The sequence below is a fragment of the Maylandia zebra genome, linkage group LG2 (assembly GCF_041146795.1).
Source record: "Maylandia zebra isolate NMK-2024a linkage group LG2, Mzebra_GT3a, whole genome shotgun sequence".
In the NCBI taxonomy this organism is placed as follows: Eukaryota; Metazoa; Chordata; class Actinopteri; order Cichliformes; family Cichlidae; genus Maylandia; species Maylandia zebra.
In genome coordinates this window covers 47,338,973-47,358,666 of record NC_135168.1, presented here as the reverse complement: position 1 = coordinate 47,358,666, position 19,694 = coordinate 47,338,973, and the positions used below count along the sequence as shown (strand labels likewise).

Here is a 19,694-nt window from a genome sequence, read left to right as displayed (position 1 = left end):
TTAACTTTATGCAAGAGAAGATAAAGTATAAAAAAAATGATAATTTTTGCAAAGAAATTCCGTCTTGTGGTTTGCGACCTGGTGCTGCTGTACGTGCACCCGGATTTGCGACATACTTTACGGTAACTCACAACAAAGACTGCACCCTCGGCACTTGCTGTTTACAGACTGCGTACTTTCTAGATGACCACAGGTCAGGTGGTATATCATGATATATATCGTTATCGTGATATAAAATAATTCATATCGTGATAAATATTTTTTCCATATCGCCCAGCACTACCTCACACCACTACAACACCGCCAGTCTGATACAAGGCAGGATAGATGATGTTTACACCAAATTCTGACCCTACTGTTGCCGCAGTAATCGAGAGTCACCAGTCCAGGCAGAGTTTTTTTCCAGTCCTCCATTGTCCAATTGTGGTGAGTCTGTGTGAATTTTAGCTTTATATTGCTGTTCTTAGCTGACAGGAGTGGCACCTGCTGCAGTCTTCTGCTGCTGTAGCCCATCTGCTTCAAGGCTCAGTGTGTTGTGCGTTTAGAGATGCTCTTCTACGTACTTTGTTTATATCAAGTGGTTAAATATTCAAAATCCCACAAACAAAGACCTTTTGGATATTTTTTTCTTTCTCTGTAAAATCTAGAGATGGTGGTACAGGGAAATCCCAGTAGATCAGTGCATTTGTAATTCACCTTCAGCACCCAAGGTTAAACTTTGTGGCTATACCACAAAGAAGAGCATTCAATTATTAAAAATGTTTTCGTATTTCTTTATTAGACTGAGCACCATCAGAAATCAAAAACTGGCTAGTCTCTATTAAGTCACTTAAGGAAAGAGATCTACGCGGAGTTTTCTACTACAGGTGCCAAAAAAATCCATTTACCATGAAGGCAAAAAACCTCTACTAACCATGTATCACTGGCTTATAGGCTCCTATATTACCACAGTAGCTTCTGGACTACAGACATCTTAAATCTCTCAGAGCAAACACATTGTCCTGTGTTCCTGCTCCCCCCAAACTCTTAACCCAATTCAGGAATATTCTCTGCGTTATTGTGTGTCCATGCAGGTAGGTAGGCAGGTGTGTGTATGTCTGAGTGTGGGTTTGAATGAGAGACCCGTCGATTTCGTCCACATATACTCTTACAGTGAGATGTGGGAGTGGGGGTCCATATATTAAAGTATTGACAGAGCTGTGTAGTTCCCCCATAAATAATACCACACACACACACTGTGCAAACACTACCTAGAAATGACACCCACTCAAGCAGCCCACACCAAGATCTCCTCATATGAAATATTGGAGCAGTAGTAGACTGGGAGCCTGAAGCAGAGGGAGCAGACAGTCGAGACCCTGAAATCGCGCTCATTTCTTTTCCTGCCTTTTTTTTTGTTTGTTGTTGTTGGCATCCAACACTGTTTCACCCTCTTTTTATTTTTCCTTTGATGAGAGTGTGTTGTGTCTGTCAGTAAATCACTCTGCACATCATTACTTTGCTCAGTTGGAAAACACACTCTTACACGTGTGACCGAAAACACACGTTGGATGCACTTTGATCATTTCGAAGCAATTAAATCACAAAATGGACCAGATTTCACTTCAGTCCACAACCAGCCATTAGTGGAAATTGAGTAAGGAGGGGAGAGTGGGGATAAGTGGGAACTAGTGTGGAGAAGAGTGGGGGTAATGAGGGATATTGTGGTGTTTCAGTGCCACTAGAGAAGTAATTGGCCTCTCTAAGTCTCCCTTGTGTATTCCCAAAAGGATGCAGGCCTTCTGTACTCCACAAACCCTACAGCTAATATATCTTCTCAAACCAAGAGATCTAACAAGAAAAAGAGAGTAATGATGAGGGCATGCTGGAGGTGAATCAACTCGTAGATCCCAATAAAAAGTGTCTTCACTGGATTTTGTTGGATCTAAATACACATTGTTGAAAGTAATGGAAAGTGTTTTACTGTTGGCTCAGAGGAAATCCCCAGTGGCACCGACTACACATACCTTTTTAGAGTGTCACTCCTTTCAAATGTATTGCTTTTCAGTTCAGTCAAGTGTAACTTAAATCATTTTTCTCAGTTTTTCGAGCAGTGTAGAAGGTGTAAGACTAATGGAGAGTACCAAAGACAAATGAGCACGGTTTAATAAGAAACTGATGTAAACAGGACGTACGAATTTGACAGATGTCCGGGATTAGAAGCATTCATGCCTTGCATTGCTTTGCTGCAGCAGTCTACGTGCCACAGGAGGCTGCGTAACTGTTACTCTGTGACGAGTGATGTCACATGTTACCCTCTACTTTTTTCCCTTCGTGTTCTGAACTGTGAAGTAACAAATGAAACCAGAGGCTTTGTGAGACAGGAAAAATGTAGCAGTGGTTTAGACTAAATTCTGAAATCGTTAGGCTAACATGTAACACCTGTGATCACGCTGTTACTAAGCAGATTGCACATCACATTATAAAAACTGTGTGCACAAAGTTGTTCACTTGTACTGGTACGTTTACCGTTGCTCCTTCTGCTCCTCCACATTAGTTTCTCTTAAGCGCCTCCTACTTCGTTCGACCATTATTTCTCTTTTATTTACAATTTCCGTTTCCTTCCTAGGTTATCGTATCCGTTTGGGTTCAAGCACAGACAAAAAAGACACTGGACGCCTCCACGTCGACTTCGCACAGGCCAGAGACGACCTCTATGAGTGGGAATGTCGCCAGCGCATGTTAGCCAGAGAGGAGCGTCACAGACGCAAGATGGAAGAAGATCGCCTCCGGCCACCATCCCCTCCTCCCATCGTCCACTACTCTGAGCACGAGTGCGGTCAGCTGGGAGACAAGATCAAAGGTAGACATGGATGCTGGCAATCTGTGAAGCATGTACAATGAAAAGCATGCAGGATATGACAACACAAACATAAGAAACACAGATTGGCAGAAGAGAAGAACCTGTCGCATGTGTGGAAGAAAATCATTTGCTTCTGTCACATTGTTATTGAGAGAATACAAAAATAGGCCTCATGGTACTGTCTTTATTCATGCAATCCAAAAACTGACAAGGTAGATAATAAGTCATGACAGTGGTTGAGTACTGCGAGTGTGTGTGCTTGCAGGGATTTCCCAGAGCAGGACATTACAGGAACAGCCATAAACTGCAGCCGGTAAATCTGAGAAAGTAATTCTGATGTTCTAACAAATTTGCTTTCAAAAGACGAAACAGCTGTTAAACACAGTATATCAGTTTACTCTCCCCTCAGCAAATGCTTCTCTCTTATCTCGTCCTCTCTCTTCTACTCTCCTCCCTGCTCATCCTCTCTATTTTTTTCTTCTCAGCTCTTTCTCCCGTTCTCGGCTTTCTGTCGAGTTTCTGGCTGAATAAACTTGTTTCACTAATGAGCAGTGACACTTCCAGGTCTCAGTCACAGTTGCCTAATAACAAAATGGCTGTGACTTTGTGCCTCTCAACCATCTGCGTGAGTCTTTTTCAGCTCTCCCTTCCCCAGCCTTTGGTGCGAAGAACTCCAGCACTGTGCCGTTCTAGCCAAGGATTTGTTTCTGATCACTTTGGGCTGCTGTTGTGAAAACTTTTATCCCAACTATTGCTTCAGATTTAGGTTTTCTTTCCAAAGGGGAAAGAGGATTTAGCCGTTTCTCCCAGGCAGTTGTATAACTCAGATCCTGCTTTTAATGACAAGACACCTATAGAGGAGGTTTTCACCAAGATCCCTATAAATGGGTGCTTGTCTCTGCCCTTAGCTGTTGTTGAAGTCCACAAAGTTGTTTGTTTCCAAATATATAACTGTGTGTCATAATTTGTTTTTCTTTCATCCAGAGGCACTTGCTTTTAATGTTTCCTTGCTCTTATTAACCCTGCTTTTATTTTGTATATGGTCAGTACAGGAGAACATGTTTTTAATATTACAATGTTCCTGCGTTTCACAGTTTATTATATGAAACATTTATTAGTGACCAGAAAGCAGAGCATATTTTCAGCCTTATGGGATTATAGGTGAGAAGTCTCTGCTTTATCATCATGCTTGGTGTTTGGTGCACTCCTCTCCTTTCGTGAGACTGTACAGGGTACAGCACGTTTTTTCTTTTCCGTGTCAATCGTAACTCTTACTCTTTCTTGCCCAGATGACGGCAAATTTCCTGAAGCGGTTCGTGTGCTCCTGACCTGGCTTGAACGAGGCGAAGTTAACCGCAGAAACGCCAACAACTTCTACTCCATGATCCAGTCCTCCAACAGCCACATCCGCCGGCTGATGAGCGAGAAGAGTCAGCATGAAAAAGAGATGGAAGAAGCCAAAGACAAGTTCAAGACTGCTCTGGCTGGTATACTGGCTCAATGTGAGTTACTACAGTCTGTCTCTCACAAACACACACTTGCATATTTCAATATTTACACTGTATATACTGTAAGTAAGCTCCTTATTGTGCAATGCAGGAAGAGGATATGATGGCATGAGTCAAATCCTTTTTGGTTCAGTGTAAGTTTTAGGATAGCACACCCACATTGAATGTAAATAGTTTGTAAGCTAGGCAAAGGCACCAAGAATCCAAATCAAGCCTGCATTCTGGAGAACTGTAATCCACTAAAAAGTAAGTATGACATTGTTCACAGTCTCTCACATGATGCACAGACCGTGTGCTTGCACACAAATGTAACTACTGACCGACACACTGCGGATTTAAAGGTTAGGCTTAATAGTGTCATAGCTGCCCTCTTGTCTTGTACTAAATTGTTGTTGGGACCATGGCTTAAAGGTAGGTTTAATTTCTTTCCTAAGAATGAAAATGGTCTGTATTTATATAGCTCTTTATTAGTCCCGAAGGACCCCAAAGCGCTTTACACGATCATTCACCCATCCACACACACATCCACACACTGGTGATGGCAGCTACATTGTAGCCACAGCCACCCTGGGGCGCACTGACAGAGGCGAGGCTGCCGGACACTGGCGCCACCGGGCCCTCTGACCACCACCAGTAGGCAACGGGTGAAGTGTCTTGCCCAAGGACACAACGACCGAGACTGTCCAAGCCGGGGCTCGAACCGGCAACCTTCCGATTACAAGGCGAACTCCCAACTCTTGAGCCACGATCGCCACGAAATGTTCCCTGTAAGGCTCCTGCTCCCTTTTTGTTGCATCTATAATACAAAATATTTCTTTAAAAAGTCAGAGGAATGAAAGGTTCATATTGTTGTTGGAAGAAAACACAGGAGTGGAATGTTAAGGTTGCAGGATGGACGTAGTAACATACTTTCTGCAAGAATACACTGGAGAGCAAGCATGTACAGGGAATGCTTTGCACACTGATGTTGATAAAAAGCCAAAGGCATAATAAAATGGAGAAACCCACCTTTGGCAGCTTCAGCTCTTCGGCTGCTGATTTACACTAAAGTCTGCAACACTTTGTCACCACATGCATGTTAAATACAACGTAACGTCATTAGAGACGGTCGCTAGTTTCGCTGTTTCATTTTTATTAGATAAACAATGCACATGGAAAACACAGATGGTGGGTATATAGTTCTTTGTATAAACCAGAAAGAGAGGCAGGCCTGTTTGTTGTTGTTGTTGTTGTTGTTTTGTATTGGCCATTCTCAATTATTTCAGCCAAACATAAATTCTTAGCTTTTTCCTGATACTGTAACTCAGCCTGTGGGGGAGGCTTTATTTGTCATAACAGTTAAAGTCTGTCTGCTTTACTACTTGCCGTCCACAAATTGTAGTTTGTGAAGCTATATGTCACCTTACAGGATGTCTCTTATCCCAAATTTAACAAAAACATGTTCACTTAATCTTTAGTGGTATCTATTGTTGCATACAGTCACATTGCATATGCCCAGGTTTTGAGATACTGGCTTCTGCTGCTACCTCACTAGATTTGAAGTTGTGTTACTTAAAGCCCTGAAAAAAAAAGACTCAAAAGCACATTGCTTCTCCAGAAACTCCAGATAATTGACAGTGAAGAGGTTGTATTTGACCGACTTTCTGCCGTGTCGAAGACGAGTAGTATACAAAATGTATAAATATTTCCATATATGCTCACAGGCCTGAAAGCCTGTCTGAACATGTGCCTCTCTTCTTTCCCCTGACCATCGATTGGATCCATCAAATTACAGGGTGCTGGGAAGATGATATTGATCCTTGAACTGTGCTATCTCTCACCACTCTGCAAACACACACACACCAACGCACACTTAACTGGAGGTCTTATTGGCTCCCCCTCTGCGTGAGTTAGGGCTTCTGAGATACACAGACCACCCATGACCACCTGCATGACAACAGACAGGTAGCTGGTGGTGGAAAAATCACTCAGTTGATGTACTGCACATAAGACAAAATCTGACACAGAATATATTTAGACCCAGAGCAGCTGTCCCCAACCACATCGCTTCCAGAGTAAATGGAGACCCTAAAGTTAAAGGTTCTGGCTTATTGCCTCGTGCTAATTAGGCACGATGACCCGAAAAAACTCAAAGTCCAGACTCGAGTCTCTACCCTTTAAACGACTTTGTAGTTACAGTCGTGTAAAAGGTTTTAGCAGCGGCATGGAGCTTATGGCATTTGCACAGGAAAAATAAATCAGGAACACTCTTACTTGAACAACTTGTTGTCCTTGGGCAAGGTTCTTGAGAGCCCACGTCTGCAGTGGAGCTGCATTGTGGTCAACGGTAGCATACTGAGAGTCGGCCTTGGTTATTTTTGGCAGCTGGCAGTTGCTGAGCAAAATGTCCCTCATTAAACAATAAGTCTGCAGCCATGCTCGCAGCTCTGAGACACTGTACTCCTTCCTTTCTTCAAGTCACATGTGAGGTACTATAATTTGTCTTTTTTAACTAGTATTAACTTCAGCATCCAAGATGTAATTATGACTGGAAAGCTGACATTTTTGGGGAAACCTGTGATATTCCCAACTGGCATTTAAAAGCACCTGAACTGACAGGAAAAAAGAAGATATGAGTAACTCTTCAGTCAGTGTCAAGATTGAATTCGGTATGTTCAAATTTGTTAGACATGGTGGTGTATTTGGCTAATCGTAAGCCACTCGGTTTAATTATACCATACCTGTTAAATGCAGATTACCCATTAATTTGCTTGCTTGTAGTAAGAAGCTGAGTGAAGTAGCTTCCCAAATATGTGCCTGGAAATATTTCAAGATAGCTACAGAACTACAAGATGTTCCTTCAGAAAATTTCAGGAGAGTTTATCCTCTGGGGTTCATGAATAACTGCCAAGTTTAGTGATCCAGTGGTTATGTTTGTGTCAGCTTGAACTAAAATAATCAATTTGTGCTATAGAGCCGTGTTGGTAATTAAAGTCAAGAGTAGACATGTGCTAAAGAGCAACTGCTCTGCAGAAACCAGTTTGTCTCATATAATTCAAGCACGCTCTGCGGAAATTGTATAATTTATTGAACTTTTGCTTGTGGGAACTATCTGATCACTCTCCCATAGGATGATGCACTGGCATCAGCTGGTAAGTAGAACACACGCATGCATATACCACTGAACGAACACACACACACACACACACACACACACACACACACACACACACACACACACACACACACACACACACACACACACACAGTTCTTTACATCCCTAGTTGACTCCGCTTTTTCACTCCTCTGCTCCTTCCCAACTGTCCTCTCTCTCTTTCTCTCTTTCTCCCTCTCTCTCTCTCTGTCTTTGGGTGGTCACTGGTCCTTCCCTGCATCCTGCCACAGTTGAACAGATTGTGTCTGTATTCCAAGCTGCTTCCAAACAAAAGGCATGGGACCATTTCTCCAAAGCTCAGCGCAAGAATCTGGACATGTGGCGCAAACAAGCAGAGGTTGGTACATTTTGATTTAACTGTGTCAATCACATCATTTATGGAAAAAATTAGTCATTATCCCACTTTTACGCCTTCTCAATGTAAAGCTCTTTAAAATGTTGTTTGATACCAAAGAGGTGATGGTAATAATAAAGAAATAATAGGAAAGGGCAGAGCCCTTGTAATAGTAAGTACTTTGACTGAAGCAAGGCTGCAGAGCAGGTGCCTTCTCAATCGAGTCATTGCGAGATCCAGGCACAGACTGAGGCCCAGACCTCTGCCCTTTCCTCCTCCACTCCTTCCTCCAGCCTTGCCTCCCCCATGAAGAGATACAAGGTGCTTGGTGAGTCTGTTTCTTCCACCCCTAAGTGTGTTCAAGAAGAAAGGTAAATCTGTACAAGCCTTCCCTGCCCTCTTCACCAATAAATTAGAAGATGTTGATTTTGGGGGGGCTTTTTTCGTTCTCTGAAGTAAATGATTGAGGGACATATATTGAGAGCTAAAAGCATATTCATTTTCAAGTCTAACAGCACTTTTGTCATCTGCTGTCTGCTTGCTATTTTCTCTCTCTGCCAAATGGAACATTAATTGACATGATGATGGGTTGTATGTAATGGAGGGTCTGGCATGTGTTGCAGTCCTGCGTCTAATGGACCATATATGAGCATATCTGATTGGTAAGTTTCTTTGAACCATAGTATGAAAAACAACCGTTTTAAGATGCAAGTTAAAGCCCAGTTAAGATGCTCATTAATAACAAAATAAGTCATAGCAGAAGCAGCAGTCAACTTGTGCAAAAAAACTTCACATTGAAGGTAGGTGGTGGTGCAAATCAGAAATGTCGCTCCAATTATCAGATGTACTGCAGAATTATGAGCATGGAAATTGTGTTTATAATGGCTCATGTTAAGGCCTCTGAGTAAGAGAAAGCAGAATGATGCATATTTAATTGCACATGCTGCCATCAGGAAAGACCCTTTTGTTTTGTTGCCATTCCTCACTCAGTCCTTAAGCAATACACTCACTGGCGAATCATACTTTTGTACATATATAAAAACATACTCTTAGATATTGAAAGTTTTCAAATCTCTTATGCTGTGAACAGTGTTTCCATCAGGCCTTGGGGTTTTTTCTGTTCTTTTCCTGCCTTGCATACATTTGAGTGTACAGTATGACCCTAAATGTAAACAAAAGAGACCACGGTGGGTGGACACTGCTGCTAAATATGTCCTGATACAAGGAAACATCCCTGTTTGAAACATCCTTCGAAGTGTTTTCTCTTCAGGCTGTTTTACACTTACAATCGCTGAGAAGTGATTTAGACACTTCGTGACATTGTGTGCTTGTCTCAAAGTGAGCGATAAGTGAAGTAATTTCAACTCTAGCTGTTGGGTTAGCATAAACCCGAGTTGAGTCTTTATCTCTGGCTGTTAGGGCTCAGGGCCTGGGGGAAAGTAATCGTAACTAGCGAGGTCATATGCAACCGGTAGGCGTCTTCAAGTATAGATTATCCTAATAAATCACTCGGTGCCCTTACTCCCTGTACATTCAAACACTGTGAGGTGTTTTAGTATCTGTCAGCTCATTGCTTTGGATCAGTCTGGCACTTGAGCTTAACCTGCAGCAGGCAGAAAAAAAAAACTCTTCTAAAATGTATTAAATAAATAGGGAACAATTACTCACGTTAGGTATAGAAAAAAATCAACCTCTAAGGAGGCAATGCTCCTTTATGCTTCACTGAATGCTTACAATTCCAAAAAGTGCACTTGCATTTCATGATTGCTTACAAGAAACACATCCACGCCTATATTGCTGGGTTGGTACAGTGCACTCAGCTGCGTGAGCCGGAAGCTGTTACCTTTAGTTATATATGGACGTGTAACAAGAAGTGTGAAAGGCAACTACACATTGTGTGTGAAGGTCAGAGAACCAAAACAATGGGTTTAAAAAGTCAAAAACTGCATGTGGCTGTAGAGGTGGATGCTTCGACTTTAACCATTAAAGCTGATCATTTCTTTACATTACTATCAAATAATGGTTTTATTTTGTTCTTGCCTATCTGTCTTAGAGGCTGTAGTGCTTGCAGCCGCTGTCCAGTGTATAGAGAATCGGTAAGTAAGTGTGTTTGTTTGGGGACAGTTTAACATCAGAGGCAGCCAGTATCACTCTGTGGCCTAAAGGCGAATAATAGAGGAACGGGCGGCGCTGTTGAGGAGCTGCAGCTCACAGGCAGAATCAGACAACAGCTGTCTCTCTGTTTTTATGTGGTGTGTTTGTGTACATGCAGTGGATGTGTGCTTGTGCACACAGGGTTGTTTCTCCACATGTGCTTGTGTGTTTCGAGTACCTGTTTGACCTGTGCCACAGGCTCAGGCTGATAACATCAGCTGACAGATGGTTGTATTTACTCTTGGGCTGCTTGGGCGGCTTTTTTGCTCCCTCCCTTAGAAATTGTTATTTCATTGATTTTGCACTTTTTATCTACTGATGGTGTTTGTAAACACAGCACTCCCCATATGTGTCTTTCTGTATTTATTTCAGTAAATACTTGTTTTCATGTTTCACTGTCTTTATTTCATTGATTGCCTAAGAGACACCCTGTTGATAATGTGTCCGTGTAGTTGTGTGTAATACATGAAGAGAATATCATGCTTTGAAAAAACTCCTTTGAAAGACACTAGAGGCTCATGCAGGCTTGTTAAGTGATGGCTTGTATGTTTTGCTTTTGTTCTAAAGCATAAATCATATATTTAATGATTTAACCCTTGTGTTGTCCTCGGGTCAAAAATGACCCCTAGGTGTATGGCAAATAAGTGTATGGGAATCCCGAGGACAACACAAATAAATGGAGGTCAAAGTTTAAATCACTTTTGATCGCTAAATGCTGTAAATGAGTGAAGTCGCAGGAGAGAGGAGTATCATGGTGAGATGATATTGATCGATGCCTTTGGCTTTAAATCGGCTGCCTCAAAGTTCAACCGTTAAGCTGCAACAAAGGTTGAGCTCTATAGATGATTGTGCAGCTGTTATATTAACAACTGCTTTTATTATATTCATTAATATGTGTTGCATACATGTGTGAATCAAGTCCTCACCCCTTTTGCAGCACAAGCTAAAATATTAGGCCTGTCAGAGCATGTAATCGTGTATCTAATGCATCGTACATCTAAATTAGCTGTGCATTATAATTCTTTCGAGATGTATATTTTACACTAAAATGCAAGCATGTTACATAAAGGTCCAGACACAGACCAAACAATGAAGATGTGGTAGGATAGTCTTAGTATTAACAGTCGACCATATGTTTATTCGTTTGTTGGTTTTGACTTTCTCTCAGCACAAACCTGGAAGGTTTTGTCTCAATTACAGCCACTCCATTTCAGTGGTATGACCTTAATCTTTAAACCATTTTGAAACCTGCTTCTGGTTACTGGTCTCCAGATGGATGTAGTCATTAGCGATTCTGTCTGTGAGGGTGAAATGAAATGGAGAAGATTGGTATTTTACAGTTACTGCTGGTGTTTCCAGATGTGCCCTCAATTAGAATAAAACATGGGCATAAAAACCAGCAGCAGGTGCAATGTGCACCGAGACACTTATCATGGTTTGTTGTTGTGAATCAGTGTGTAGTGAAATTGAGGAGCTTTGATTTCATTGACAGATGGTAGAGTTGCATTTGTATGGCTGCTTTAATGTGTACTGTTTTCTCCAAGTACAAAACGGTGAGGTCTCATTGTATATGTGCTACCATATACCCCATTTCCGAGCCATAGAAGGAACTGAGCCCTAGCTCTGATATCATCCTTTTTATCTCTCTGCAGCTGCACTCCTTTGTTCTGTACCAATATGTTAAAAGTTTTCCTTTGCAGCTCAGTTTTCCTTTAGCGTCAACTTTGAAGGAGTTTACTGATCAGCACCTGCTAAAATGTGCATCACTCTGGAGTCTTTGCAGTTTTGACCCGTCGCTCTTTTCACTGTGTTTTGCAGGAGATTAGAAACATGCACAACGAGCAGCTGATGGGCATCAGACGAGAGGAGGAGATGGAGATGTCTGATGATGATATGGAGGATGCCCCTGACAGCAAGGACTCTGAGGACTCAGGTATGCATATGCATCCACAGTTCAGCACTTCTGTCATCTTGACAGGAAGTACACTGATCACGATTTCCAAAGGATCAGCACAGAGACTGTTAAATAACTGAGGGAGACAGCTCTGTTTGACTGAAACGACAGTAATCATCCCCCAAGCACCTGACATGCCTGCATGAATAAAAAAACACATTCAGACTACATCAAGTTGCTGACAATATGCAGGCTAGCCTGAGTTAATGTTGAACATAAGTGCTGAATGTCATTCACCTCAGTCCACCCCAGTGAATGTACACATAGGAGCATGTACATGTACCAATCTGTCCACATCTGCCAGCTGCCATCTAATTTCAGATTGGGGTATCACTGAAGTGCCATAATCTTCTGTTGCTCCCTCAAAGGAGACTCTTTGTGTTTGCTGAAGCAACAAAAGTTAATGATGCTGCTAATCCCTCAAACCCCATAACAATAACCCAATAATTCTAGAGTAGTCATTGGTGCAACATGCAGGGAACCACATGTGAGGCCTCTTCATCCCATGTTCTGTGCCTCTTTTCATGTCTCAGATGTGTGGTTTCTTCTTGGCTGTTAATCAGCCTGATCTCTGCCTTTTGCTAATATGACAGCATCTCTAATTAGCATGCAAATGTATGTAAATGCACTCGTCACTTCAGCCCCTTCTCTTTTGCAGCCTTGCTGTTTAGCTATCATTAATTAGCATTGCTGTCAAAGACCTGTCATTTCGCTCAATGCTGCAGGATTGGCTGAGGTGGCAGGTGTTAATGTGACACTTTTTCGTATTTGTGTTGACAGGCTGAGTGTTGCACCCCCCCCCCCCCCCCCCCCCCCCCCCACACACACACACACACACACACACACACACACACACACACACACACACACACACACACACACACACACACACACACTCACTCACTAACCTTTAAGCAAACGGGCATGTTTACACGTCAACCATCCCGGCTAAAAACACCTGTGTTATGACTGCAGCCTCTTAAAAAGGGAATCGATGCTCCGCATCTGACTCATGTACAGAATAGAAGGCAAAAGAGCCGCTTCTGTGCATGACTGTACACCCGAAGGTGTATGCCTACGTGCACACTCGCGGATATCTGCAGGTCGATAGCTTTGCCTGTTACGTAACAGAATCTGGCCAAGCAGTTGACATCTCCTCACACCAAGCTGATGAGGCTCTCAGATCAATACACTTCTCACCTCAAACCTTCATTTTGCTGGTAGGAAAGAGCACACACAAACCCAGCGTGGACACACACACACACACACACACGCCCAGCAAGAGTTCATTAACACTGCCAATGGTCCTCCATGATAGACTGCAGGCAGCACTCGTGAACACCCACACAAAACCTAACAAGACATGCTTTCATGCACACACTCACTCACACAGGATGGGGCTTATCTCCCCAGTCCAGTCAGTGTGTTGCAGTTTCCCAAAGAGCTTCTGCTCAAGGCTTGCAGTAGGAGAGCAGAACCGATATAGTAGTGGACATCTTTGGAGCTAAGCAGATCTCATGGAATAATACCTCCTCCCAATCTACTCCTTTACTCAGTAGGTCAGGTCAAATGTCCAGATGAGAGCTACTGGCTAGAACACTCTGGTATTATTACAGCTTTGAGTACATTAATATATACTACAGGTGTTTGATCCCTGGACATGGTATATAGAAGTGACAGTGCTCCACCAACTTGACAGCATTGTACTGTTGGACTTTGGGCCCTTTTGTGTTAGAATGCTTGAAAAGTAGCTAAATATCATTTACATTTGGTTACCCAGTCTGCTTTCTAAAGGGGACCTACAATGCTTGTTTGCTTAACTACCCTTTCTGCTTTGGTTTAAGGGGGATGGGGGGAGGCCCCTTTTTCAGCTGACATAAGGGTATATCCTGGACAGATCAGCAGTTTAGAATCACCAATTAGCTTTACACACACATCTTTGGACTACTGGAGGAAAGCAGAGTGCCTGGAGAAAACTTACACAGAAACAATGAGAGCATTCAAACACCACAAAGCGAGCCCGCAGCTTACAGCAACCTTTTCTCCTGTGAGGACACTAACCACCTCTGCCTTATGCTCATTTCCAAAGTCTTGTTTTTATTCGTGGACTCTAAAATTGTAGCTTTGCATCAGTAACAGTTTTGTAAAATCTGTATTTATCTTATACTGTGGATTAGTGCAAACCCCTCAGCTTGGTCCAGCCAGTCACTGGTCTAAAACAAGCTGCTTTCGTTCCCTTCCTCTTTCCTTTCCCAGCGTTTCTTTGATTTGCTACCCCTACTAAAAGCGTTTGAACAGGAGTTGTTGGGGCCGTCTTTCACAGCTAGTGCTGTTGGCCTGGTGTGGCCATATCAGTTTATCCAGTGTCATTGACATTTTACAGAGCCCAGAGTAGAAAATATGCCTCAAAGTAAACATTTAGAGCAGCCCGAGCTTTTGGCTCACAGGGATAACTTTCATATATATTGACCTCAGTGTTTGAAAGTTCTGCAGTGCTTAGTGTAAGCATGCACTACACAGAAAATAAGGAAAAGCATTATGGGTAGCAATGTAAAGTTTTCTCCAAGCTTTCCTCCCTGGGTCAGCTATAAAATTTCATATAGTGAACTTGTTCATCAGTCTGGATTTACTCAAAATGTGATGCGAGTTGTTTTTTCTTTTTAATATCTTGCCAAGCCGCTGTCATTCAAGTTATGAAAGGGAAGGAGCCTCTGGTTCCAATTTCAAAATGTCTTTGAATGATATCCTCACTGTTAACCTGGAGACACAGCACTTTCTCAGTTGATCAAACATCGTATGTATTTGTTTTGCTATAAGCGGGGATTAAATTGGGATTTGTATGAGGTTCATAAGTGTAACTTATAACTGTGACTGGCAGAAAAATATTTCTGCATACAAAAGGTCCATATTGAAGTAAAAAAAGTTGAAGCATCAAACTTTAAAGATGGGAATTAATAATCATGGTCCAGCCTTTCTTATAATTACATCAAAAGGAAAATTCTTTATAGACATTATAAGTGATGTTTCACTGCTTTCAGTACTTTGTATTGAACAGTGTGCAAATGTAAGCTAACCCTGCTAGCAGTGGAACCTATTGGCTAGCTTATTGTAGCAACTGGCTAACTGAAATAGACTTTCATAGCGGTTTACTTTCATGAAAGGAAACTACAATAAGCTTCTGTGTCTCTCCCTAGCTTGAGTCCATCTTCTCCTGGCATCTATTTTATCTGAATGAAAAAACAGACAAACTCACTGGGAGACCACACTTCATGCACACTACATTATTCAGTTCACTGTTAAACCCAACGGTTTGTTTGAAAATGTATTTTAGTCCTTGGCTGAATTATTAAGATAAAGAATTACATACGTTGTTAAAGATAGATCTGTGAGGCTGGGTGTCGCCTGATGGCAGTGAAAAGTAAATGTGCCTGAGCTGAAGTCCAGGATATAGCAGTGAGTTGTTGCCAGCCGTGATACTCTAGCTGGCATGATTTTCATCTTGTGAATCTGTATGTGTCTGTGTGCAGACGTGGCAAAATGTTTCTCTGGCAAAACCTGCACCAAAGGGCGTGTCTGCCTCTGGATTTTAGCAGATCTGAAATTTTCCAGGTGTTCAGTTTAGATCAAAAAGAAGCCACATCTCAAAAATCACCGTAGCCTGACTTGTGAACACAAAGTACTATTTCGATGATATATTTATTACTAAATTCGATTTTTACCAATTATATATCAGAAACATAACACGTCGCAGGTAACACGATCCCATCACTACACATTCTTTAGCTTTTTCTTCAACTTTATTTCTGAGATATCAGTTTTTGACCATTATTTCTGACCTTGATGGCTGCCTTTGTGCCTCAGCCATTATTGTTGGGTAGCTGAAGCCAGTCAGAGGTGCAAATCAAAGTGGTTGCAAACAGAAAATGCTTCATTATATTATCAGGAATATGGTATGTAAATTTCATGCCTATCCAAGTGAAAGAAATCCTCCAACTGCGAATAAAATGACAGTGGGTAAAATAATGGGATGTAAACCAAGCTTTCTGGAGCTTTGATGTCAGCTGCTTTGTAGATAAATACCATCTTTTTCTGTCATGCTCTGTCCTAACTCTTTTGTTATCAACGCTCTAATAGTCACCTCCTGCTGTTGCCTCTGTGAATGAGGAGTGATGCATTCATGACTGCACATGTCACTGTCAGAGGTGCAACCTTTACTATCTTCTTTGTGTTTTAATATATACGTCTTCAGAGGACAAACAGCTCGGGGAAAACTCAAGAGCACCGTATCAGGAGTGACACAGTAAAACTGAGCCTTATCTCAACTGGAATTTGTATTGTTAGGGGTGTTAAATGAATACATGGAATGACCGGTGGCGATCCATGATAACCAGAATATTTAATTTTCTCTGTGTTTATTATGTAGGAGTTTCCCAAGCAGAGGCATTAAAGGAGGAGAACGACTCCCTACGCTGCCAGCTGGACGCCTACAGGAACGAGGTGGAGCTGCTAAAACAAGAACAAGGCAAAAATCAGCCAATTAGGAGCGAGGAGGACAACACTCACTCACAGCAGCTCAGCTTCCTGCAGCAGGCTCTACAAGGCATGCAGAAGGTGATGCTTATTGTCTACACAGAAGCATACAGAGACACCATCTTCCAGCCTTCTGTCCATCAGTGGGTTTAATCTCCTATTGGTTCCTGTCGGCACTGGGTACTTTGTACCAACAAGGTCGCTCAGGTTAACTCGTTGAATTTTCTATGCAAGCTGAAACCTTCGCTGTCATTTATCCATGACCCAGCACTTTAAATGGTAGCTAAGTGCTATTTGGGAGCACGTAGAGAAGCACAGTTGTCTGGAGCATCTGTGAAGAGCAGCTGAAAAATATTTTTACTGGAACACTTGTTCACTGTCAGAACGGGTTTTATTTGGAACTGGAGAGCTATGTGCTGCGATTCAAACAGCATGTTCTTGGAACGAACCCAAGCCTATTAAAACCATTTCAGACCATTTAATCAAAAAAAGATATTGAAAAAACATTATTAGGATTTTAATGACATGAACTAGGTTTCAATCTAAAAGTTGCTGAATAACTTTTTACATTTCCTACTTTAAAAAGAACCCATCTAAGTGTTTTAAAACATTTGGGCATCTTTCTTTGCCTTTAGACAATAATTCTGATGGCAAAAGACCCAAACGGGACAGGCAAAAAAAGACCTCAACCCCAAGGTCAAGGAGTGAGGTCAAGTTTTCTGAAAGATAGGAGGCTGAGGTGGTCAGTAATGTCACAAAGCATGTGCAGACATTTTACAGGTTCAAGTCTACAAAGTTTAGTTAATAGGCTCCTAAAACTCCAAAAATAATTTGACTTCATGCATCCTCACATGCAGCACCTCTGGACCCATTTTCGTTCAGCTCATGTTTTACATCCCTACACAGAAGTGTTTTTTCTGGTCCCCTTGCACTTGTGCCTCCACAGTGCCTGCAGAGTTTCCACCTGGTTTCCAGATTGTGGAAAATTGCAGTCAGAACAGTCTGGGGACAAAGTGAAGGTGCAAAGTGACCCAGATCCCCTGGATCACCCTCCTGACCCTACACGCCTACATGCTGGGTCACAGCTGAGGACACACCTCTCATCACCGCTGTTGATCCTCTACAAGGAATTGGCTTTAGTATTTTTTTATGTTTTAGGGGGAAAAGCAGCCACACTGAAAGCTGTCCAAAAGTAAAGAAGATAATCTTTAAGACTATATTGGCTAAGTCATTTAAAGTTTTTATTATTTGTATGGGTTACCTTTGGAGCCTTTTATTCTTGACCTTGAAAACAGCAGATCAGCAAACAGTTTTATAAGGTCTGTTGAGTCGTTCTGCAGCAAAATGGGGAAACAAGGACATGCGTAAGTTCAATTAACTCTAATTCTGTTTCAGCATTGTGAACCGGATCTGCTGATTAAGATCAAAACGATCACTGAAATATTATCTTAACTACTAGATCTTTACCTGACAGCTTAATAATCTTTCTAAATTTGAAATGAGCAGCCATAGGCTGTCAGAAATCCTTAAATCTGCCTTTACAATGCTAAAGTTTGACTCACTCTGGGTGTCTCAGGTAATGGAAATTATGATCAATTCATGTTTAGAAGAAGAAAAATCCATTAAACCCCCGCTGCTCATTTCTGCTCACGGAGAGTAATTACCTTTCCAACTTGCATATCCCGTGGTGTGTTTATGAAAAGATTAGGTGAATGGATTAAATGAACTGGAAGGCGCTGCAATGGGATACCTCTCCTTTGTCAGCGTCCACACGTTGTATTGCAGAGTCCCTCAGACTAGAAAGTAAACAAAAATATCAGCACATACTGACAACCTTGTCTCGTATTCTTGTGAATTATAGTGTAACAGACAAAAAGCACTGAGTGATTAGGAGTGCAGGCGAACATTTCTAGCTGCAAAGACCCCCCTCCAACAAGCGTACCGCCTTTGTGTTGAAATGAACACAGAAGGTGGATCTTTTTATCTGTGTTCAGGAAGAAACGTCAGACAAATTGGACACAAATCTAGGTGTTAGCCTTCAAAGCTTTCTCAAAACTGGTTCATCTGGTACTCAAAGCAAGCATGAAACCCAAATGAGCGTTCCGATTAACATCCCTATTAAGAGTTTTTCTTCTATATTCATGCATATTCATTTTTGACTGAAAGATCTGCAAAATGATTCCTCTTGGACACATGCACGAGAGCAGAATTTTTCTTTCTGTAAAAATGTTTATTAATCATATAATTCACATCCATATCTAATTGCTTTTTTGTATTGAGCTGAAGTTCCAATTACCAGTATGGGGATTAGATGCTAAATATTAATGAACAAATGGCGTATTGTTCCTCTGCTTTCAGAGCAGGTTGATTATGAGGTTAGCATTGTCACGGTTAGTTAGCTCACAAAGGCATTAGTGGCTTAATGTGCTCGCTTTTTTGTTTTTACAGCAACTGTTAAAAATGAGGGAAGAATTAAAACAGCGGGAGGCCGAGCTGGAGAAGAGTTTGGAGGAAAAACAACAGCTGAAGAATCAAGTGCAGAACCTGAAGGAAGGTCTCCAGAACCTGCAAAACGCACACGTAATGCAGGTAGGTGACAGACATGCACGCTTTCACTGGGAACATGTGAGCGTTGCCATTCTGCGTTTCATAGGAGAGTGAGTTTGTTTGTTCGAACAGTTATTATTCTGCACTTTAATGGGAAAGAAATTAGTCCGAGGCCTTCAAGAAGTTTCAGTGCACAAAAGAAATTAAAGATGTAAATCATAAATAAATAAACAGCGAGCAATGTGAATGCTGCAGTAAGTAGTCTGGGGTTGAGAAAATCACTTTGAACTAGTTTAAAGCTCTTCTAAACTCATCAGGATCCCAAAATGGCCACATTGGGTGGAAAAACCAGTGTGCTTGACTGCAAACAAACCATTCAATGGTGGCTGAACCATATAAATATCAAACTATACATGAGAACCTTTGTGCTCACAGTTACATGTATAAAGTCTGAAAAAAGAAATTGATGCACTTCAGCATGAATCGTGGCTCAAGAGTTGGCGGTTTGTCTTGTAATCGGAGGGTTGCCGGTTTGAGCCCCGGCTTGGACAGTCTCGGTCGTTGTGTCCTTGGGCAAGACACTTCACCCGTTGCCTACTGGTGGTGGTCAGAGGGCCCGGTGGCGCCAGTGTCCGGCAGCCTCGCCTCTGTCAGTGCGACAGGGTGGCTG

The 19,694-nt window shown here is 41.9% G+C and overlaps 1 protein-coding gene across 9 annotated transcripts in view; it reads left to right on the top strand.

Moving 5' to 3' along the window:
• Positions 1–19,694, top strand: part of enox2 (ecto-NOX disulfide-thiol exchanger 2) — a 193,652-nt gene that overhangs the window by 160,956 nt on the left and 13,002 nt on the right. For all 9 annotated transcript variants that reach the window (XM_024805276.2, XM_014412632.3, XM_024805279.2 and 6 more), the window contains 6 exons: positions 2,609–2,842; positions 4,132–4,344; positions 7,736–7,842; positions 11,812–11,926; positions 16,371–16,558; positions 18,926–19,066. In XM_024805276.2, the coding sequence (XP_024661044.2) occupies positions 2,609–2,842; positions 4,132–4,344; positions 7,736–7,842; positions 11,812–11,926; positions 16,371–16,558; positions 18,926–19,066 (998 nt within the window). The remainder of the gene's footprint in view (positions 1–2,608; positions 2,843–4,131; positions 4,345–7,735; positions 7,843–11,811; positions 11,927–16,370; positions 16,559–18,925; positions 19,067–19,694) is intronic.